This window comes from Malaclemys terrapin, chromosome 1, assembly GCF_027887155.1.
Source record: "Malaclemys terrapin pileata isolate rMalTer1 chromosome 1, rMalTer1.hap1, whole genome shotgun sequence".
NCBI lineage: Eukaryota > Metazoa > Chordata > Testudines > Emydidae > Malaclemys > Malaclemys terrapin.
The window spans coordinates 93,462,198-93,486,382 of NC_071505.1; the positions used below are offsets into that span (position 1 = coordinate 93,462,198).

Consider the following 24,185-nt stretch of genomic DNA (forward strand, 5'->3'; position numbering starts at 1 on the left):
TGTGTTAAGTAATGTGCACCAAATCAATCTGGTTTAAACCCTCTGTGTAGAAATGCCTTAGTGAACTCCATATCTTATAACATTTGTGTACTACCATGGTATCTGAATTTGCTTTCTTTGAAGCACTATGGAAACTGTATATTGGTGGAGACTAATTGTGAGTGCTTGAATGTAAGTGGGCAGTATAAACAACATTGAGAAAGTCTGTCGTTTTGTGAATGGAACCTTATAGGCATGATCCCATGCACTATGTGGCAAGGCCTCTATATCCTGCAGCACTGCGGTGCAACAGACTCAAAATTCTGTGGCAGCTTCAGGTAAATTTTTAAAATGGAAATTTTTATTAAGTTAAATATGAAAATGAATAATGCAGTTAGTATAATATTCCTTGTGTTAATGAATTTGATAGTCAATTCATTTCACTTTGTCCCTCCATTTGCACTGTTCTGCAAAATCGTGTCCTGATGCATAGTAGAAATTGTCTTGGGGAAGTTGAAGGTTTTGGTAGCTGGATAGGGAGCGTTTGGAACCTGCGGAGGCATGAGAGGCAGTTGTAGATTGTGGGGGGTAATCACATTAGTTGGAATTGCTACTAAAACTATTAGCAGTGAAATACTAAACAATGTTGACATTTAAATTGTCATCTTAGGTTTCATAGTTAATTTCATATGAATGATGCAATTCACGCCTCTCAACTGCACTGATTTACGTTTTTTAAATTGTTTTGTATTTTTTTTAACCATAAACACTAAGAACTTAATGTTTCAAGAATGAAAACTGATATGATGCAGTTCCATGCATGTGGTGGGCTCTATAGAAAATTCTGCAGCCATGGAATACATAGGGCATAGCTTATGAACACTCATTTACTGTCCTTTGCCTCCACCTTAAGAGTTAGGCCAGGTCTACACTAGGAGCGCTTTGACAGTATCGCTATGCTGGTATACTGTCATGGCAAGATGCTCCTAGTGTGGACACAGCTTTTACTGGCAAAATTGAATTTTTGGTGGGATAGCTTATTCCGGGTCCCCTGAGCAAAACAAGCTATACCGGCCAAAGTAACACTCAAGGCTGACACAGCAATGCCAGCAAAAGTTTGTACGTAGTCCTGGCCCTAGTGCAGACATCACTTACACTGACAAAACATGTTTTTGCCAGTATAACTGATACTGGTTCCGTGAATGAAATAATGCTGGTATAACTGTGTCCACACTAGGGTTTTTGCCGGCATAAAAATGTTGCCAAAAACAAGCCCAACACCCCTAACTGGCATTACTACATCTGCAAAAGTTTCTAGTGTAAACCTGGCCTTAGTGTTACCTCATGTCTTGGTTCCTTCTGGGTCTTAATTTCATTCTCCAACTGTACTTCCCACCAGGTGAACATCAGATGGAGTTGCTTGACTATGTAGCAGCCAAATTCCATGAGGAAGCTGGCATCTTCAAGCTATTGGTATGAACCTTTTGGTCATTTTACTCTTCTGCATCAGCTTAATGCTTTCAGGATAATTTTCTCTTTTCCTCCTTCCTTTTCTTTCACTACATTTATTTATTTTGTATCTTTACCATGCAGATCATTGACTCCATAATGGCGCTCTTCCGTGTAGATTTCAGTGGCCGTGGGGAGCTGGCTGAACGGCAACAGAAACTTGCTCAGATGCTATCAAGGCTCCAGAAAATCTCAGAAGGTAGGGGGGACCTTGCACAAAAAGTGAAAAATATATTGGAACTACTGTGAAAAGGCAGTTGTTGGTAGCCCAGCATTATCACATGGTAGCCCCAATGAATTTAATGGTAGACATTACCCAATGAATCTTTCCTTGCTTTACACAACCACCACAACCACAACCTACTAACAAAAATATGATACTTAGTTAGAAATCATGTGTCTTCAGTTTGACCAATTGGCCTCCAAGATTCTTCAACATTGTGAAGCGTCTCAGAATTCTTCTTTGTATTTCAGTAGCATGTAGAAGCCCCAGTTGAGAGAATTGGAACATTGTTCAGCATAGTAAGAGATAGTTCTTGCCTTGAAGAATTTACAATAGATAAGAAAGACAAATGGTGGAAGGAAAAACAGAAGCAGAAGGGGTAAAGTGACTTACCCATTGTCACAGTCTACCAGCAATATTGGGATGTTTTGATGGTTTATTACTGGCTGAGTAGGAAGTTACATTTCCCCCCATTTTTTGAATGTTTCACTACAACTGGTGAAGGGAGTGGCAGAGGTTCTTTCCATACAATAAATTTTAAAAAGTTGACCGTTTTAAAAAGAAAAGGCTTCTAGGATGGGTTTTCCAAAGGAGCTCAGTGCTGGTCTAACTCTGCTCCCACTGAGTTCAAATGGAAGAAGAATTAAGCCAGCTCTGATCGCTTTTAAAAATTCCATCCCTAATTAGTCCAGGCCATCAGAAAGATAGGCAGGAGTGTTCTGTTGTTTGTGATATGGGTGCTGGACCCGTCAGTCAGAAACTGTCTCCCTTGTGCCACTCATGGGATAATATGCATGGATTCTAGTTTGAATTCTTTAGGTCTTTATATTGTTCTTAATTGCAGAATATAATGTGGCTGTATTTGTGTCCAATCAGATGACTGCTGATCCAGGAGCAACTATGACGTAAGCCACTTGCTCTTCTCTTTTTCTTTTAAACTTCTCCTCTTGCATTACACACTTAATAGATATGGGAAATGGAGTTTTGTCAGGAAGGGCAAGCACAGGCGTGAAGATGCACCCTACCTCTTTAAACAGGTTTAGTACTGGGCTGTGATTTGTTGAGGCCATGTCTACACTAGCAAGCTTACAGCGGCACAGTTGTATCAATGCAGCTGCGCTGCTATAAGATTGCTTGTGTAGCCGCTCTATGCCGATGGGAGAGAGCTGTCCTGTCAACATAATAAAATCACCTCAATAAGAAGATCTTTCGCTGACGTGGCGCTGTGCACACTACCACTTATGCCAGTGAAACTTATGTCACTCAGGGATGTGTTTTCCACACCTCTGAGCAACATAACATTTTACTGACATAAGTGGTAGTGTAAACATGGCCTGAGAGGTACTGGTTGCATTGATCACAAGACACTTTAAGTTTGGGTGTGAATGCACTCTTCAGTTAACATAACTGTTAGGTGAGTTATCAGAAGCTCCCCACCTAAGACAAAAGGTGGCTGTGGAATATGCCCAGAAGTGCAGACTAATTGTGAGCGTAGGGGTTTTACTGAGTACTGCTTAGTGTATGTGTGTGTGGGGGGGGGTGGGGGGGAGAATGGAAACAAGGTGCGTGAGGTAATATCTTTTATTGGACCAACTTCTGTTGGTGAGAGAGACAAACTTTCGAGCTTACACAAGAGCTCTTTGTCAGGTCTGGGAAATGTACTCGGGGTATCACAACTAAATACAAAGACAAATACCATAAATCCAGTGCCTCTATTCAATTCATGATTTTTAGCATCTAGTAAAGTTATGAATTTAAGCTCCCAGGCTCGTCTTTTGAAGGTGTTGTGCAGGTTTCCTTTGAGGATGGGGACTGATAGTTCAAACATAGAGTGATCACTTTGTAAAAAGTGTTCACCCACAGGCGATAGGCTATTTTTGTCTTTTATCATTTTTCTCTGTGAGTTCATTCAAGAGTGTAGTGATTGTCTGGTTTCACACACACAGTTGTTATTGGGGCATTTAGTGCACTGGATGAGATACACCATAAATTGTGATAAGTATGTGTAGGACCCATGGATCTTGAAAGGTGTGTTGTGGGGGGTCATTATAGCAGTGGATATATGTCTGCAGGTTTTGCATCTGTTGTTCTGGCAGGGCCTGGTGCTGCTTTGAGTTGGTGTGTCCTGGTCTGTGGGGAGTTTGCTTCTGATGATGAGCTTGGAGAGGTTGGAGGTGTTGTTAGAAGGCCAGAAGAGGGGGTCCAGTAAAGATTTCTTTTAGGATAGGGTCCCCATCGAGTATGGTTGTTGTAGTTTGATGATACTCTGTATGGTTCCCAGTGTGGGATGGTAGGTGACAACTAGGAGTGTGCAGTCGGAGGGGATTTTATTTATGTATTGAAGCAGATTTTCTTGGGGTATTTGGGTGGCCAGTTCCATGATTCGATCTATTTCTCTGGTGGAGTGTCCTTGTTTTGGTGAAGGTAGTTTTGAGTGTGTTAATGTGTATTGGTGAAGGTGGTTTTGAGTGTGTTAATGTGTATATCCTGGACTTTCTCCTCAGAGCATATTCTGAGGTATCTGAGTGCCTGGCTGTAGATAACAGATTACTTGGTATGTTTGGGGTGGTTACAGGATCTATGAAGATAAGTGTGGTGATCCATGGCTTTCTTGTATATAGCTGTCTGTAGGGTTCCATTGTTGAAACTGATCATGGGGTCCAGCAAGTTGATGCTAGTGGGGGAGTGTTCCAGAGAGAGTTTAATGGACAGGTAGTGGTTGTTGAAGTTGTCGTGGAAATCTGTGAGGGAGTTTAAATTGTGTGTCCAGAGGATGAAAATATCATCAATGTATGTCAGGCATATCATTAGTTTCGTGGTGCATTTGTCCAGAAATTCTTGTTCAACGTGGCCTATGACGTGGTATATTGGGGAGCCATCCTAGTAACCATGGTTTGGACAAAGAATTTGTTGTTAAGTGTAAAATTATTATGGGTGAGGATGTAATGTAAGAGTTTGGTGATGTATTTGGGGTGAATATCTGAGGGTTGTCCATTGTCTTGTAAATATTTGAGTCAGATAGCTATGTAAGGGAAGGCAGAACATTCAGCAACTGAGAACAGAGAAGAACCAAGAGAGAGACAGAGGCAAAAAGCAAGAAATTGGAGCAGTAGCCTGCAAGCACTGTATACGAACCTGGAAAAAAGCTAGAGACAGGGCCAGTGCTACCATTAAGGCAAACTAGGCAATTGCCTAGGGCACCAAGATTTGGGGGCGCCAAAAAGCGGTGCCCCCAATTTTTTTTTTACAGCGTTCCTGGGCTGGGCTGCTGGCGGCACGCTGACACGTGCGGCTCAGACTCCCTCTCCCAGCGCAGCGACCGCTCCACTTCTCCCGCCTCCCAGGCTTGCGGTGCCAATCAGCTGTTTGGCGCCGCAAGCCTGGGAGGGGAGGAGAATTAGAGCGGGGGCGGCATGCTCGGGGAGGAGGCGGAGCAGAGGTGAGCTGGGGTGAGGAGCTGCCGCACGGCTCCCCGGGGGGGGGAGCTACCGTGGGGGAGGGGAGGGCTGCCGTAGAGCTGGGGGGGGGGCGGCGCGCAAGGTGGAAGTTTCGCCTAGGGCGCGAAACTTCCTTGCACCGGCCCTGGCTAGAGAGACAGCTTTTAGGTTTGGTGTTGGCTAAGGAGGCTTGTGGCTGTAAGCTAAGAAAGTGCTCCATTTGTTCTTTGTTTGTCCAGCATTTGGAGAAGCAGGATTTTGTATGTTACTTGTAAACAGTGATGAGCTGCCAAAAATTAACAACCAGTTCCCTCCTCCTCACCCCAGGAGGGGGTCGTGGCCCCCCTCCACTCCCCGGGACCCTTGCCCCATCCACCTCCCTTTCCTGTCCCCTGACTGCCCCCTGCCGCCCCATCCAACCCCTCCTCTCATTCCTGATGGCCCCCGGGGACCCCTGCCCCATCCAACCACCCCTTCTCCCTGTCCCCTGACCACCCCCGGAACCCCTGCCCCTGACTGCCCCCCGCCGCCACATCCAACCTCTCCTCTCATTCCTGATGGCCCCCCGGGACCCCTGCCCCATCCAATCACCCCTTCTCTCTGTCCCCTGACTGCCCCTGGAACCCCTGCCCCTGACTTCCCCCCACCGCCCCATCCAACCCCTGCTCCTTCCTGACTGCCCTCCCGGGACCCTTGCCCCCATTCAATCCCCCTGTTCCCTGCCCTCTGACCGCCCCGACTCCTATCCACCCCCTCCCGAACTCCCCTGCCCTCTTCCAACACCCCCCCCGCTCCCTGCCCCCTTACCACGCTGGAGGCTGGGCCGGGGGCACTGGGCCAGGCCCGGGCCGAAGCCGGGGCACTCGGCCGGGTCCGGGCCGAAGCCGCTCGGCCGGGGCTGCGCCAAAGCCACTCGGCCGGAGCCGGGGTGCTTGGCCGGGTCTGGGCCGGAGCAGGACTGGGCTGGGCTGGGGTGCGCCGCGCCTCCCTGGAGCCCCCCAGCTTATCTTGCGAAGCCGCCACTTGTTTCTGAACCCTCCCAGGCTTCCGTCGCGAACATCTGATTCGCAGGAAGCAGGGCAGGGGGAGGAGAAGGGGGGATAGAGCGTTCAGGGGAGGAGCTGAGGAAGCAGAGGTGAGCTGGGGCCAGGGGCTGGGAGCTGGAGCTTTACCCGTTGTTAAATTTAAAAGCCCTTTTAGAACCAGTTGTCCCCGGAACAACCGGTTCTAAAAGGGCTTCTAAATTTAACAACCGGTTCCTGCAAACCGGTGCAAACCGTCTCCAGCTCACCACTGCTTGTAAATAAACAAGATTGCATCAAAGAAAATACCAGATGCCACCAATTTCTACTTCCAGCTGAGGCAACCCCAGGCCCTGAACTTTGGTCAGGTCAAAGAGGGGCAACAGGATGTAATGTAAGATCATTCACAAATTACACTCATGGGTTTCTCTGAGTCTTTAAATTGTCCATGCCCTGTCTGTCATGACAGTCACTTTCACCATGGGTTGAACTTAGAAAACATATCACAAGAAATGTTGACAATTTTGAGCAAAATTGTTGTGGAACCAGTTTAGGTGCAAAGGTTAAGGGTGGGATTTCTCAAAACATTCAGTGTTGGCCTAACTTTGCGCCTGTTGGAGTCCATGTGAGCAGAGTTCAGCCAACACTGAGCCCTTTTGAAAACCACACCTAAGAGCATACATGTAGTAAAAACTTAGACCTGGTCCACACTAGGAAATTAGGTTGGTATAATTACATTGCCCCAGGATTGTGAAAAATTCACATTCCTGAGCGATGCAGTTAAATTGACATAACATTGGTGTAGACAGTGCTAGATCGATGGGAGAATTCTCCTGTCTCACGGAGCTGGAGTATCTATGCCAACGGGAGAACCTCCTCTGTTGGCACAGGAAGTGTCTTCACTGAAGCACTACAGTGGAGCAACTGCAGCGGGGAAGCTGCGCCACTGCATTGTTTTAAGTATAGACAACCCCTTAGCTACATCCTCTTGTTACACATCCATTCATCTGAGATCATCACGCCTTGTCTGACGACTTATCATGATTGTTAGCCTATGGAATTCACCAAGAGAAACTTAATAATTATTTTTTGTTAATTTAGTTTTCAGGCAGACCCTAAGAAGCCCATTGGTGGCCACATCCTTGCTCATGCTTCAACCACAAGAATTAGTTTGCGGAAGGGAAGGGGAGAGTTGCGTATTGCCAAGATATATGACAGGTAAACACTTCTCTTTTGTGGGACAGGAGCTATGTTGGGTGGATGGTTAATGGCTGACATAGCTCATACTACTGGAACATGATAGCATCGTAGCTGGTTGCTGAATTCCAAATGAATCCTGCTTCTGAATGATATCTTGAGAAAACAATGCACAAGAAAATTAAGTAGGAGACCTAGGTTGAAATTCTTTACTTGTGACCTAAGTCACAAGTAAAAGAAATTAGAGGGGTCTCATCATAATTGCCAGTAGACATTTGTCTCTATTAGAAAACTACTAAACATGTTGGTATAATTGGCAGTCTCTGCCCAGAGGAGGTCCAGGACTGGAACAATAAGGAGTTCTGTGGATCAGGATTTAAATCAGATCACCTGTGAAGGGGGCAGGTCAGGACTGAGGCCATGTCTACACTACGTATTTTGCTTGACACAAGTTATGTCGGTGAACAGTCACCAAAGTTTGTATATTGGTTAGGCGTGTGCATACTTGGCTGCTTGTGCTGGTGCTGAACATACTCACCAGGAGTGCTCGTGTCAAAGTAAAGTGCAGTGCACCGCCAGTAAGTATCGCTGTGTGTCTTATGCCACCATCTGGGGCAATGCCTTTTGGGATATTTTTGCAATGTTTTGTGGATAATAATGACTCACCCAAGGATCTCTGGGAGCTAAGAATCAAGTTCCCAGCATGCCACTTTATCCATCCCATAATGCCATTCATATCCCATAATTTTCATGCTGTTTTTTATAAATCCTACAGACCCCCATGGGACTTTTCAGTCTCTGTCATCTCTGACAGAAGTACAGCGCCTGCAGAGCTCTGTACTATTCTCAAGAACATTGCAAATACAGGACCACACAATTCTGGTGTCCCTGTGCTGGAGGGTGGGGCAAGCTTGGCACATAGATCCAGGAATGTGCCCTTTTGCATCCAAAAGTTCTGCAGTCACTGCTCACTGTCCCAAACGTGCACTACAATGGGATCCAGTTAGTGCTTGTTTCTCGGGCCCAGAAGCAGCATGCCACGATCTGCGGCTTCTCCATTTACACCCACCAACAACCTTGAATTGTCTTTCGCTACATCCCTAAGCAAACTGTCCTAAAGGAAATCCTCATGTCCCCAATTGTTGCGGTATTTCCAGAGGGTCTTCAAATACAGGAGAATTGTGCGGTCCTGAATTTGGGTGTTTTTCTGAAGCTATGAATTCTGTGGTGCTTAATGTGCATTTATAAGTACTGTTTGCTTTGACTGCCGTTATGAATTCTGCAATATTTGTTGTAAACTAATAAAGTTCCAAAAATAGAACTTACTGAGTGGGGAAAAAAGCAGTGCAGAAAATCAATGTGCAAATAAAACCATAGGCAATGTTATACACATTTTTTACATAATTAATGGGGTGAACATTTAAAATGAGAAAGAAGGTAAATATTTATGTCCATTTGAGTAAACAAATGTAGTCTGTTATGGCTACATGTACACCAGCCGTGGTTCTCACAGGTCAATGTATGTGAAGCTGTGGTTTTCCTTGCAGACCCCCAGCGTGAACTGGTAGGTAGGCTAATGTCGCACCCCATGATGCCATGTCATATGTTCAAGGGTCCAGGGAGCAGTGACCATGGAATTCTCCAAGCCTGCAAAGGGTGGAGAATCCAGGATTTTTGAACCTGTATGTCAACAAGGGTCGGCAGTGTTTGGCTTTGCTGCCTGAGAAGACCCATTATGTACTGGTGCATTTCCTGCTCCTTGTCCTATGGGGAAGCTTGGGCCTTTTCCCTGTCCTCTCCATAGTGTTGGTGATATTGGCCCTCCAAGTTCCTTGCAACACTGGCTTGCAGGATCCTGCATAAGTGTCTTCTCTAGTCCTCTTCTTCCTCCTCCTCATCAGGGTCAGGCATTCTCCGGGCGTGGAGGGAGCACCCCTCAGGGCTGTCACACCAGAAGCTGCAATAAAAACAGGCAAATGTACCATTGGATTTACAGTCACAAGGGACAGGGAAAGGTACATTTTCCAAACTCCCTTCCCTTATTGTGATAAACACTTTTAATAAGAAATGCTTATGGTCACTTCAGCTTTGGAGTGCCTGGGCAAAACACTGCTCTCCAGCCCCACCTGTGGTAAGTAAGGTCCACCAAAGACAAAGAGGGAAGGATTTGCTGTTGTGTAAAGCTATAAAATTTCGGTACCTATTCGTTGGGTACGAATATAGGGTAATGGTACCGAACACTGGCACTATTTTTCACAGGCTGTAGTGATTTCTCACTTCTGAGGGTCACAAGCACATAGAGAACACAGCTGCTACTGGTGTCCCAAAGCCACCCAGGACCATATGCTGCTAGCCTGTTCACTGCAATGGTGTCAGCCCAACTCATCACAGAGTGGCATGGGAAAGCAGCCTACTGTGGAGGAAGAAATAAGGCAGCCAAGTCCCGACTGCCCTAGCCCCAGCAGCACTGAAGAGGAGCAGCCTGCCTGGGCTGGGGCCAAGGGGGAAAGAGCAAGCAGGAGGGGGCTTTGGGGAGGAGTGTGGGCGGGGCCAAGCAAGGCTGTTTGGGGAGGCACAGCCTTCCCCAGCCTATTGGATGCGCCACCCATGTTGCACAGCCTCTTCTCCTCACAGGCCCAGGAGATCCAGTGCCTATTGTCTGTTCCAGGCAGAAGTACGTCTAGTGCATGGAGCTGGTGTAGTTGGTGGGCGGTTGCACACAAGGGAGAGCTGCTAGGTTTGCTGTTCAAGCTGGGCAATCAGAAAATGGTATTTAAAAAAAAATACTCAGGGAGCTTTAAAAGGGGGGCTGGTTTCCAGTCTCTGTGACCCTCTGGCAGTGGTGCCGGGACCAGAGGGGGCCACACCTGCTTACCTTTTAACACGAGTGTAGTAGCCTCAGGCAGGCAGAGCAGGGGCTGTGCTTTGCAGCGGGGAGCTTATAAGGTGATCAACTCCCCTGCCATGAAGCACAGCCCCTGCCAGTGGCGCCAGCCTCTTACCAGTGGGGGGGTGGGGGGCTGAGGTGAACTTTAGCCCCCGCTAACCACGGAGCCCTGCCCCCTGCTCCCACTCTTCCCCCTGAGGCCCTGGCGAGGTTGGAAGCTGAAACCCGGCTGTGCTAAGAGTCACCCAAGGAGCCCAGGCTGCTGTGGGCAGCCTCAGATCCTCCACCTGCCCTGAGCAGCACGTCCTGGGGTTGGGGACATGATCTGGGGGCTGCTCTCAGGCACCCTGGCTCCCTGCCCAGGGCAGGTGGAGGGTCTGGAGCTCCCACAGCATCCTGGACTCTCTGGGCAGCGGGTCGCATAGGCTGGCAAAGGCTGTGCCTCCCTAAACAGCCAGGCAAGGCTCTGCTCCCTGCATGCAGCCGTGCCGCAGCTCCAGTCCTGCTCCAGCCCCCCAGTGCTCCATCTGGGGCTAGGGAGGCTGCGGCCGGCCGCCATGCCCTCCCGTGCTCTGGAGCTGGGGCCATGTGCCTCCTGCTCTCCGGAGCTGGGGAGGTTGGGGCCACCCACCTTCCTGTGCTCCGGAGTTGGGGGGGGGCGGGGAGACTGTGGCTGCACGCCGCCCGCCTTCCCAGCGCTCCGGGGCTGGGGGACTAGCCCAGGGCAAGACTGGGCTGGTTGCTGCGGGCATGCTCTGGGCTCTGGCGGGGGTGGAATGGGTGGGGCCTCAGGTGGAAAGGGCAGGGGCTGGAGGCTACCCTCCCCCAGCTGTGGTTCATGCGCCGCCCATGCTGGGTAGCTCTTATCACTGCCTGGATCTGGCTGGCCAGGGGTCGGTATCTCAGGGGAAGAGGAGGAGCAGGGGCGTAGCCACAGTGTCGGTGGCCACCCCACTTCTATACAGGTTCCAGAGCTGCTTCCTCCTGTGCAGTGGAACTTACAGTTGTGACTAGAGCAGTCACTGTTGCAGGGAATGGGGCATTGCGGGACAGCTGCTCTAGACTGTTAGGGTTGACATAGGTCATGTAGTGTCTATATTAGCGCTGTGTTGACCTCAGTAGGTCAACCCACGGCTCTGTGCCATTTGGGGAGGTGATTTTACTGCAGTGCCATAACGAGTAGCTTATGTGAGCTGGAGATAAATTTGAGTTAACACAAGCACTAATAGGTTAATGCAAGGTGACTTACGTTGACCTAACTTTGTAGTGTAGACCAGGCCCTAGTTGTATTGGCAGAGCTGTGTAGAGATTCAAGGTGGTGATGTGGAAAACCTAGGGAATGGAGGGAAAGCTTCCAGAGCCAAAACTGTTTGGTTCTGCCACATCACTTAAAAAAAATTGGAAACCACTCCAAACAGGAAATCTAAACAAAAATATATTCACTTGTGTGTGCAATTCACTCCGGTCTTTATTTTTGAAATGTTTAAAAGAAAATTAAGTGATGAATGGACTTGCTGTTTATCCTCTGCACAGGGGTGGATTTCGCACTTTTTGGTAATAAATCCTGATGGACAATTTCTATAATTTACAACTAAGGCCTGGTCTACACTAGGAGGTTATGTCGAATTTAGCAGCGTTAAATCAAATTAACCCTGCACCCATCCACACAACGAAGCTATTTAGTTCGACATAGAGATCTCTTAGATTCGATTTCTGTACTCCTCTCCAACGAGGGGAGTAGCACTAAATTCGACATGGCCATGTCGAATTAGGGTAGGTGTGGATGGAAATCGACGCTAATAGCTCCAGGAGCTAGCCCACAGTGCACCACTCTGTTGACGCTCTGGACAGCAGTCCGAGCTCGGATGCTCTGACCAGCCACACAGGAAAAGCCCCGGGAAAATTTGAATTCCTTTTCCTGTCTGGGCAGTTTGAATCTCATTTCCTGTTTGGACATCGTGGCGAGCTCAGCAGCACTGGCAACGATGCAGAGTTCTCCAGCAGAGGTGACCATGCAATCTCAGAATAGAAAGAGGGCCCCAGCATGAACTGATCGGGAAGTCTTGGATCTGATCGCTGTGTGGGGCGATGAGTCCGTGCTTTCGGAGCTGCGATCGAAAAGACGGAATGCAAAGATCTACGAGAAGATCTCAAAAGCCATGACAGAGAGAGGATACAGCCGGGATGCAACGCAGTGCCGCGTGAAAATCAAGGAGCTGAGACAAGCGTACCAGAAGACCAAAGAGTCAAACGGACGCTCCGGATCCCAGCCCCAGACATGCCGTTTCTACAAGGCACTGCATTCCATTCTAGGTGCGGCCGCCACCACTACCCCACCACTGACCGTGGACTCTGAGGATGAGATATTGTCGACGGCCGCTTCCTCAGAGATGTTAGTGGACGGGGAAGATGAGGAAGGTGAGGAGGAGGACAAGGCAGTCGACAGCGCTTACAACGCTGATTTCCCAGACAGCCAGGATCTCTTCATCACCCTCACAGAGATCCCCTACCAACCGTCCCCAGGCGTTAACCCAGACCCTGAATCAGGGGAAGGATCAGTCGGTAAGTGTTTTAAACATGTAAACATTTATTTTGAACAGAACAGGAATATTAACAATGGGTTTTTCATGATTTGTTTGCCCTAGGCGCTTAACGTTTTAGTCCTTGGCAGTGCAACTACTGCAAAAGAATCTAACAATGTCCGGTTTATCATGATTAGTTTGCCCTAGGCGCTCTACTTTTTAGTCCTTGCCAGTGCAGCTATTGGAAAAGGTCTATATGTCCGGGGATAGAGCTGAAATCCTCATGGGACATCTCCACTAAGCTCTCCTGGAGGTAATTGGGAAGCCTTTGCATGAGGTTCCTGGGGAGAGCGGCCTTATTGTGTCCTCCGTGGTAGGAAACTTTTCCTCGCCAGGCTATCATCAAGTACTCTGGGATCATTGCCTTGCAGAGCATGGCGGCATACGGCCCTGGTTTTTGCTGGCTTTCACGCAGCAAGCGTTCTTTCTCGGTCTCAGAAATTCTCAGCAGAGACCTGACCTCATGGAGACCTGCTTAGAATTAGGGGAATGTTACTATTGGGACTGCTTGCCTGTTCCTTTACAGAACTGTCACCAGCAGTTTACAGCCACGCGGTGGAGGCGGGAGAGGGGCAGCATACAGGGATCTTTCCCGGGGACAGTCGCGAGGCGGTGGGACAGGGGCAGAGTTCATGCTTGCCGGATTGCCGGCAGCAGGAACTGGCCAACGATAGGAGCATTGCTTTGAACGTGAAAGGAGGGCACTGCTATAATTTAAGTTTTAAGCAGCCAGAAGACTACGGTTTACCATGTCAGCCTGCTACCCGAATTCCGCTGTCCTGCCCCGCTTGTCTGATCTCCACTGCAAGACCCCAGGCACTGAATGCGAAGGCCGAAAATTCGACCTTGTCCTGAGTGCGCATGTGATAGGTGCTGTGCATGGTCTTGTTCACAGAGAAAGACTATGTTCATTGTTCACAAAAAATTATCTTTGTGAGGAATTCACTCCCTTTTTCCCATCCCACAGCTGCGACTGTCTCCCGACCTACTCTGGCATCCCCCTCGCAGAGGCTGGCGCAGATTAGGCGGAGAAAGAAAAGGACACGGGATGACATGTTCTCAGAACTTATAGGCTGCTCCCGGGCCGATGTGGCCCAGCAGACCCAGTGGAGGGAGAACATGTTGCAGTACCAGCGAGCACACAGCGAACGGGAAGAGAGGTGGCAGCAGGAAGACCAGCAGGCGACTCAAATGCTGCTTGGACTAATGAGGGAGCAAATGGACATGCTCCAGCGCCTTGTGGATGTTCTGCAGGACCGGAGGCAGGAGGACAGAGCCCCGCTGCAGTCTATCTCTAACCGCCCTCCCCCGCCACAAACTCCATACCCCCCTCACCCAAAGTCCCAAGAAGAAGGGGCGGCAGGGGCTGTGAAAACTGTCACTCCACCCCTGCAGGCTGCTCAAGTACCAGCAGGCTCTCATTCCCAAAAATTTGATAAGTCCTTTCCTTCCCGCCTCACCCAAGCCCCCGTCCCAGTTTCATCCCCTAACTGTGTAGTTGCTAATAAAAGATACGTTTCTGTTAATTACTGTTTCCATCATGTTCTTTTAGGGGACAGTGTGTTTGAAGGTGTTTGGTAATTGGAGAGGGCAGTCACCTTTACCAGGGTACAGACACGGGGGCAGGTTCAGCAGAAGGTCACACACGCAGTGCAGTCATTAGGCACCCTGGTCAGTCTGGGAGGTGGTTTTCATGTTCTGGGGGGGGAGGGGGCATGTGACTTTGTGGCGGGGGAGGGCGGACAGAGATCTTATGCAGCGGTCCTTATCCTGGATCACAGAGCCACGCAGCAGGGGATCTGTAACCGTCCTCCCCCGCCACAAAGTCACATAGCCCCCACACACAGAGTCCCGAAAAGGAGGGGTGGCAGGCTCTGTTGAAACAACCAGTCCACCACTGCGGACCACTCTAGGAGCAGGAGCCTGTCATTCCTCGAGTTTAGAAGCGTTCTTTCCATCACTACGCCCACTCCCCACCACAGTCTGCATCCCAGTTTCAACACTTTACCGCGAAATCCGTAATAAAGAAAAAGGTGTTCATTAACAAAGTTCCATTTATTTTATTTTTAAACGTGTGTTGGAAGTGGGGGGACGGGGTGAACGGGGTATGTAGCTGGAGAGGATAGTCAACAGTAAGTGGGTAAAGAAACGGGGGCAGGTTGAGCTTCTCTTTAAACAAACTTAATAGTCACAGGTTACCCTGCTCACTGAGGAACCTAGCTTTCAAAGCCACCCGGATGCACAGCGTGTCCCGCTGGGCTCTTCTAATCGCCCGGCTGTCTGGCTGGGCGTAATCAGCAGCCAGGCTATTCGCCTCAACCTCCCACCCCGCCATAAAGGTCTCCCCCTTGCTCTCACAGAGATTGTGGAGCACACAGCAAGCTGCAATAACAATGGGGATATTGGTTTCGCTGAGATCAGAGCGAGTCAGTAAGCTTCTCCATCTCCCCTTGAGATGTCCAAAAGCACACTCCACCACCATTCTGCACTTACTCAGACGGTAGTTGAAGAGTTCTTTTTCAGTGTCCAGGGCGCCTGTATAGGGCTTCATGAGCCAGGGCATTAGCGGGTAAGCTGGGTCCCCGAGGATCACTATAGGCATCTCCACATCCCCAACAGTTATTTTCTGGTCCGGGAAGTAAATACCTTCCTGCAGCCGTCTAAACAGACCAGAGTTCCTGAAAACACGAGCGTCATGAACCTTGCCCGGCCATCCTATGTTGATGTTTGTAAAACGTCCCCTAGGATCCACCAGTGCTTGCAGCACCATTGAAAAGTAGCCCTTTCGGTTAATGTACTGGCTGGCCTGGTGGTCCGGTCCCAGGATAGGGATGTGAGTTCCATCTATAGCCCCACCGCAGTTTGGGAATCCCATCGCGGCGAAGCCATCTATGATGACCTGGACATTTCCAAGGGTCACTACCTTTGACAGCAGTAGCTCAACGATTGCGTTGGCTACTTGCATCACAGCAACCCCCACAGTAGATTTGCCGACGCCAAAGTGATTCGCGACTGACCGGTAGCTGTCTGGCATTGCAAGCTTCCAGAGGGCTATGGCCACTCGCTTCTGGACAGTCAGGGCTGCTCGCATCCGGGTGTCCTTGCGCTTCAGGGCAGGAGACAGCAACTCACAAAGTTCCAGGAAAGTTCCCTTCTGCATACGAAAGTTTCGCAGCCACTGTGATTCATCCCAGACCTGCAGCACTATGCGGTCCCACAAGTCCGTGCTTGTTTCCCGGGCCCAGAATCACCGTTCCACAGCATCAACATGACCCATTGCCACCATGATGTTCACGGCGCGGGGTCCCGTGCTTTGTGAGAGGTCGGTGCCGCTCTCAGACTTCATGTCCTCACCGCGCTGCCGTAACCTCCTCGCCCGATTTCTCAGCATCTGCCTCTGGAAAAGGTGGATGATAAGGTGTGAGGTTTTGACAACGGCCATAATTGCAGAGATGGTCGTAGCGGGCTCCATGCTCTCAGTGCTGCGGCGTCCGCGCTGTCACTCAGCAGAAAAGTGCGCAAACTGATTGCCTGCAGGCGCTTTCAGGGAGGGAGGGCGGGAGTGACGGTTGGATGACGACAGTTACCCAAAACCACCCTCGACACATTTTTTCCCCAGCAGGCATTGGGGGCTCGACCCAGAATTCCAATGGGCAGCGGGGACTGCGGGAACTGTGGGATAGCTGCCCACAGTGCACTGCTTCCAATGTCGACGCTTGCCCCGTTAGTGTGGACTCACAAAGTCGAATTACTGTCCTTAGTGTGGATACACACGTTCGACTTTGTAATATCGATTCCACATATTCGATTTAAGTACAATCGAACTACTCTGGTAGTGTAGACATACCCTAAGAATAAGAGTTTTGAGGTATTCTACCTAGTTTGAATTGATAAAATCTTGGATACTGCATCATGACTACATTTTACACAGAGAACAACCATTTTCTTGCTTCTTTCTTTTCCCAGCCCTGAGATGCCTGAAAATGAAGCTACATTTGCAATAACCGCTGGAGGGATTGGGGATGCCAAAGAGTAGATGGAAAACTGATGCAAATCTGCATTTGAAAACAGCCCATGCACCTCAGATGAAGCCATGGTATCCAAGGTCTGACTCCTTGGTTACTTAGTGTTTTTCATGCACAGTTTGGAAAGTTTAGAATTAGAAGAATGCTGGGAAGAGCTTTTTAGGTATCATATTTCAATAATCTTAACAGTTCCTGGTTCACCTTAGTGCTATTTTAAAATGATCTTTCAAGCAGCCAGAAGTTGAAAAAGCACAGAAATGTGACTTATTCAAGGAATGCCTTCCTTGTGGTTCAGGAGAAGCAAAGCTGTTTTGTCACATGGGCTTAATGTGCACTTTTTATAGTTTCTTGGGAAAGGAATGTCTTTGGAATAGAATATAATGGCATGGAATGGAACAGCATTGAAACACAGTTTTTAAAAAATAATGAGTAGACAGAGGGAAAGTGCAGTGAAAGAGAGACAAGAATAGGTGAACTTGCTAATGTTTCATTGACAGTAGAGGAATGATAGTTGCTTGAAAAGATTTTTAGAAATCTTGATTAGATTATTTATTTGTTTTTAAAGTGCCTGTATTTCTGTTTTGGAATATTTAAAGCTGTTGTCTATTTTTTTATATCTATGAAAAATGCTAAATTAAAACATCTCTCTTCTTTATGCTTGTGTGCAATACAGCCAACACATAGTTTGAGTGAAACCCTGGTTCTGTGAGTAGTCTCGCTGATTTTGTTGTGAAAATTTGCATGAGTAAACTAATGGGATGTAGCCTAACATTATAATACTTCAGATATTTTTTAAAAATAAAGAAACAGTATATGTTTAACACTTGGGGGAGGGGCAGAGTCTTCAATTTTTCGTCTTACTTCAGCTATTATCTATGAGAATCCCAGGCTGCAGAGATCCTCCCTGCAACTGAGGAGAGCCGGATGGGGTGGGACTAACTGGTGCCTGACAACGCTATTAAGATTGGTCAATGAGACAAAAGCAACACAGTATGTTCCCTTCTTCTCCACTTGCCCTAAGCCAGTGGTTTCCAAACTTTTTCAGAGCAAAGAACATTTTAATAAGCAAGATTATCTTGTGGACCACCTCTCTTCCCATTCACAATCACATAATATCCCTGTGACAATAACAGCAATTGCTCTCTTAGAAAATATTAGAAAGGTATATATTTTACCACCTTGCAATACAATACAAAGAAGAGACTCAGCACCAGGTGACAAGTTAGTGATAACAAATCTCATGAAACACAAGATAGAAGACTTCATGGAGCCTATGGGACACCTCCTTGAGCACAAAGCTGCAGAAAGTCCACTCTAGACAATCTCTCTCTTAAAATATGGACCAAAACAGGAAAAAATTTGAGAGCCACTAGATTACAGGGTTTGGTCCTGTGTTTGGATCAAAGGTTGGCAAAATATAAGCTCTTGATATCCACATGAAACTCTAGTGATCAGCCTAATTAAATGTATCTGTTAAAGTATAAACTTAAATGCAAAACAGTCAATTCATTTATAGTGCATAAACAAGCAATGAAAGATGCTTCAGTACATGAGAAAATAATATTTTCTCACAGTCTCATGGATGGCCCACAAAGAACACATATCAACACATTCTTCTAAGAGGAAATAGACAAAATATAATACGACCTTCCCCCTCCCCTTGGCTTGCATTCTCTTCCTCCCTCCCCTCCTACTACTCTCTCCTGCTTTTTCCCTGTGAGGGATGCAGAAGTTTCTTGTTCACTTTCCTCCTCTAACTTCTCCAGTTGCCCTAGTGACTGCATCTGGTCACATTTTCTGATCTTCCTCATGCCCATACTCATCTCCTCCCTTACTCTTAACTTCTTGCTCTCCTCTGGCTTTTTCCTCTCACAATACTAACACGCTTCAGTCTCTTCCATCTTAAACAAACCCACCCTTGACCCAACTTACCTCTCCAACTACTGCCCCATTTCCCTCCTGTGACCCAGTGTGCATAGGCTAGCCCTCACTGAAAATGCCAAGATCAGGGCAGGCTGCAAAAAGGAGAGCAGATTCTCCCCAAACTGGTGGTTAACCCTGAAGTTAGACCCACCAACCAGTCAAAAATTGTGCTCCTGATCCCCCATACTGGTTATCAAGAAGCTGAAAAAAGAAATCACACGGCCCCCTCTATTGCATTCCAGTTCTCTGGCTCCCAATTAGCACATAGGTCCAGTAAGGTGAGGAGTTATTTAAAAACGCTGCTCACTATACAAAATGTTCTTCTGAACCCCACAGGGTTCACATTGCCAGGTCAGTATTAGTTTGGATATTACCCAAAATACCACGCTGCCAGCCAATCTTTTAGTATTTAAAATGAAAGGTTTGTTAGAAAAGGAAAGAACAAGAAGAGAGTTGTTAAATGGAAAAGCAATCAAATACATATATGTCTCCAGATCCATATATCCATTTCTTAGCAGTATTGGTGAGTTTGCTGGCTTGAAAGTCCCTCTGGAACACATCCAAAGCTTGGATGGGTCATTCAGTCCTTTGTTCAGAGCTTCAGTTTGTAGAGAAGTTACTCCAGAGGAAAGAAGCAGGATTGAAAACAAAATGGAGAATGATGCAGCTGCCTTTTCATATCTTTTGCCATGTGGCTTGTACATCCTTTGTCCCAAACACAAGCTTCACAGCACATGGCATGGAAAAGCCTTAGAGTTCTCTGTTCACAGGCATGCCCCTACAAGTCTTGCTGATTCATAAGGTGAAGCCTCTGGCTTCCTTCAATGGGTTCATTGTCACTGATTGCCCTTGATGGGCAATGGAACAGGATAGGCAGTGCTGATGCATTTCTGTCTGGGGGTGTCACCCAGATACACAGCACAAGTTTGAAATACAAATATACCACACATATTTATAACTTACAATACAAAGATGATACAAACATATAAAAAAGATTATCATACTTGGCAAATCATAACATTTTCACTGATACCTTACATGGTGTGACGGGTTGGATCACAGAAACCCCCTTGAGAGCTGCCACTTGATGTGCCAAGACTACCTCTGTTCCTGATTTCCCTGACAGCTCAGGACTCCAGCACCCTGTCTTGCTGAGCCAGACACTCCCGTCTGCTCCAACAAAGACCCAGGGTCTGAATTACTTGCCCCAAAGCTGCAGGTTTACCTGAAAACAGTTCACAGAAGTGTGCTTGTCTTTAACATTCAGATGCTCAACTCCCAATGGGGTCTAAACCCAAATAAATCCGTTTTATCCTGTATAAAGCTTATGCAGGGTAAACTCATAAATTGTTCGCCCTCTATAACACTGATAGAGAGATATGCACAGTTGTTTGCTCCCCCAGGTATTAATACATACTCTGAGTTAATTACTAAGTAAAAAGTGGTTTTATTAACTACAGAAAGTAGGATTTAAGTGGTTCCAAGTAGTAACAGACAGAACAAAGTAAGTCACCAAACAAAATAAAATGCACAAATCTATGTCTAATCAAACACTGAATACAGATAAGATCCTCAGCAGTTCCAGAATGCTCCCTTTTACAGACTAATCTCCCTTTAGCCTGGGTCCAGCAATCACTCACACCCCTTTGTTCCAGTTTCTTCCAAGTATCCTGGGGGGGGGTGGGGAGGCTCTCTCTTTAGCCAGCTGAAGACAGGGTGCTGGAGTCCTGAGCTGGCAGGGAAAGCAGGAACAGAGGTAGTCTTGGCACATCAGGTGGCAGCTCTCAAGGGGTTTCTGTGATCCAACCTGTCACAGTGGCGTAGTTGGCAGGATCTGTGCACAGATTGCTTTGAGATACTGGTACTGATTTTAAGTGAGTTTTAAGTGTGGTGGCTGGAGAACAGACAAACTGGTTACTGGTTTGTTATTTTCTGTTTGCTTATTTCGGGTAAGGGAAGTAGGGACAGAAAAGGAAGCAAAATAAATAAGATTAAAGATCAGAAGCTAGAACTATACAAGTTGCAAATTGCCCGGAAAGACTAAACACTGGGCTCTGGGAAAGTCTCTGTTAACTAAGAAGCCCCTGAGCTGAGTGCATCTCAGTTTCAGTGAACTGCAGATGGGTGTGGCCCAACCTCTGTGTCTGTGCTGAAGCTGACTGGAGTGTCTAACATAGCAAGACAGGAGTGGAGGGGTGCCTGTTCTGGCAGAAGGGGGTTCTCTGTGGTATTCCAGCTAATCGGATGGCAGCTCCCAAGGGGGTTTCTGTGATCCAACCCGTGACACATGGTATATCTGGTAAGATTATAATATTAGTATCAATAATATCATAAAGTGTCTCCCATATTCCATACAGTGTCACACCTCCTTCCTTTCATCTCTAAGCTCATTGAGTGTGTTCTTTACAATTGGTGTCTGCAGTTCTTCTTCAAGTAGATGCAGACATGTATTCCACTTAGGTGTGTGTGCCCAGTGCACTGGAGCCAGAGACTTTTCCCTAGCAGTACCCATAGAAGGGTGGTACTTGCATTTAGTGACTGTGGCCCCTCCCTTGGCTATATCAGGTGGCGTTGCCTTGACTCTCCTCAGTTCCTTCTTACTACCTGTGGCTGGAGTTTGAGCTCCAAAGCAGACAGTGTGTGTGGGGATCGCTGTTAGGAATCGCTCCCCCACATGAAGGACCATGTTTGAACCTCGTCCCCACTGAAGGTATCACTGGGGGGAAACTACTAGAACTAACACACACTAAACCACTAATACTAATTGCACGGTTGTGAGGTTACATAGATCATCCTCAAGCTCAAAGCAGATTGGGCCAAACTTATCTTCATAGCCCTGGCATGACCGAGACAGTACTGGTTCTCCGACCTTCTTGTGCTATTGATTCAGCCTCCCATACCATTTCCTCCGCATCTTAACCTGCTTACTCAGAACCACGACCGCATTCGCCATGCCGCACTCAACTCCCTGCACCTCATGGTGTGGCTGCTGCACAGTTTAATGAAGAAGGGCATTGCTCAGCAGCTGTCCAACAAGTCCTACTCAACAGTAGGAAGTCCTCTACCAAGATGGCCTACTTAGCGAAGTGGAAAAGGTTTTCAGTGTGGTCCTTGGCCCGTAGGAACCAACCAACTAGGACTTCCATTCAAGATACCTTCAGATATCTGGACTTGCACTCGGGTCACTGAGGGTACATCTGACTGCAGTATCATCCCCCTATTTGGGGGGGGGGGGGAGAAATCGGTCTTTGCCAATGCTATGGTAATGAGATTTCTAAAATGGTTTCTCCATTTATACTCAAGAACTTTTGTGGGACCTAAACACGGTTTCGTTGGCCCTAATGGGCCCTCCATTCAAGCCCCTAGTGCCCTATAGTGTCCACTGCCCCTCTTGTGTCAGAAAACAGTGTTCTTGGTAGCATTATGTCTGCAAGAAGGGTGTTTGAATTGCAGACTCTCATGGCAGGGCCTCTTTACACACAGTCCTCCAAAGTATATAACTTTATAACTACACACAAAGTTTTATCCAGAGTGGTCTGTCAATTTCATCTGAACCAGGTGGTGTATTTAACTGTGTTTTTCCCTAAGCCACATTCATCCCCTGAGAAACAGCACCTCGAAACTTTGGATGTCAGGCAATATCTAGCCTTATACCTAGATAGGATTGAACTGTTTCATGTTTTGCCTCGTCTGTTCATGTCTTATGCAGACCGCATGAGGGGACAAGTGGTCTCTGCACATACCATCTCTAGATGGATAATATCCTGTATCAAGACTGCATATGAGATAGCTTCGGCTATGCCTCCTCAGTGGATATGATCTCATTTGATAAGAGCACAAGCAATATTGATGGCATTCCTCAGTGACATTCCCATATTGGACATTTGCAGGGTGGCCATGTGGTCCATACATACATTTACAGACCATTATGCTATTACCGCATCTTCCAGAGTGGACGCAGGCCTCGGAAGGGTGGTCCTGCAATCCCTATTTCAGTAGACTTTGAGCCCCCCCTCCCCTTCTGAATGGGGTAGCTTGTAAGTCACCAAAGTGGAATACATAAGAACATAAGACTGGTCATACTAGGTCAGACCAAAGGTCCATCGAGCCCAATATCCTGTCTACCGACAGTGGCCAATGCTAGGTGCCCCAGAGAGAGTGAACTAACAGGTAATGATCAAGTGACTGTGCAGATGTATACACATCTGCATCAACTTGAAGAAACGGTCACTTACAGTAACTCTGGTTCTTTAAGATGTGATGCTGACATATTCCACCACCCACCCTCCGTCCCCTCTGCATTGGAGTCTCCTCTCATGGGCTTTTGGTGCAAAGGAACTGTGGAGGGTCAGGGTGGTGTGGCACTGCCTCATACAGCCACAAGGCATGAGCTCTGCCCTTTTATGTGTACTGCTAGCCAGAAGTCTCCAGTGTGCTGGGCACACACACACACCTAAGTGAAATACACGTCTGCATCACATTTTGAAGAACCACAGTTACAGTAGGCAACCATTTCTTCTCCTCAAATTCCATTCTAGACTGGCTTTAACCCCTTGCATTCCACTGAAACCACTCTCACTAAAGTCTCTAATGACCTCTTCCTAGCCAAAACTTAGAACCAGTAGAAGAACACAGAAGAACCAGTTACAGTAAGTAACCATTTCTTCCCCAGGACTCTATCCTTGGTTCCCTTTTTCTCCCCTCTGCACTTTATATCTAGGTTATCTCATCCACAAACACAGATTCAACTACCATCTCTATGCTGGCAACTCACAGGTCTTCTTCTCTACTCCAGACCTGTCTCATTCCTTCCAAATTAAAATTTTGGCCTGACATAATTTCATGGGTGCCTAGCTGTCAGCTCAAGCTCAACATGGTTAGAACAGAGCTCTTAATCTCACCGCCCCTCTCCCCCCAAGACCTTCCTGGTAGAATCTATAGATTTAATAGAGTTTTAGGCCAGAAGAGACCACTAGATCATCTATCTGACCTGTATATCACAGCTCCTTATATTATATCCAATTACCCCTTTGTTGAAAACAATAATCTGGGTTAGACTAAAGCATTTCAATCCTCAGGAGACAACATTGTTGAGTACCACAGGCAGAGAACAGGAGAGATCAAGGGGCCACCAATGACCAAGGCCCATCCAATGGCAGAGAATTGATTAGATAAGACCAGATGATCCTAGCAGGTTATCTGTACTCCATGCTGCAGAGGAAGGCAAAACAAAAAAAACTCCAAGGTCCCTGCCAATCTGACCTGGAGGAAAATTCTTTCCCAACCCCAAATCGGGGATCAATTGGATTCTGAGCATGTGAGCAAGACTCACCAGCCAAGCATTTAAGGGCATGTCTACACTGCAATCCAAGGTGTGATTGCAGCTCAGATAAAAATGCTA

General features: G+C 47.4%; 1 protein-coding gene across 1 annotated transcript in view; it reads left to right on the forward strand.

Annotated features, from left to right (window-relative positions):
• Positions 1-17,684, forward strand: part of DMC1 (DNA meiotic recombinase 1) — a 50,944-nt gene extending 33,260 nt beyond the window's left edge. Inside the window, exons 10-14 of the mRNA XM_054031531.1 lie at positions 1,379-1,452; positions 1,573-1,687; positions 2,556-2,616; positions 7,272-7,388; positions 16,803-17,684. Coding sequence (XP_053887506.1) covers positions 1,379-1,452; positions 1,573-1,687; positions 2,556-2,616; positions 7,272-7,388; positions 16,803-16,872 — 437 coding nt within the window. The 3' untranslated portion in view covers positions 16,873-17,684. The remainder of the gene's footprint in view (positions 1-1,378; positions 1,453-1,572; positions 1,688-2,555; positions 2,617-7,271; positions 7,389-16,802) is intronic.
• Positions 17,685-24,185: the final 6,501 nt, after the last annotated feature.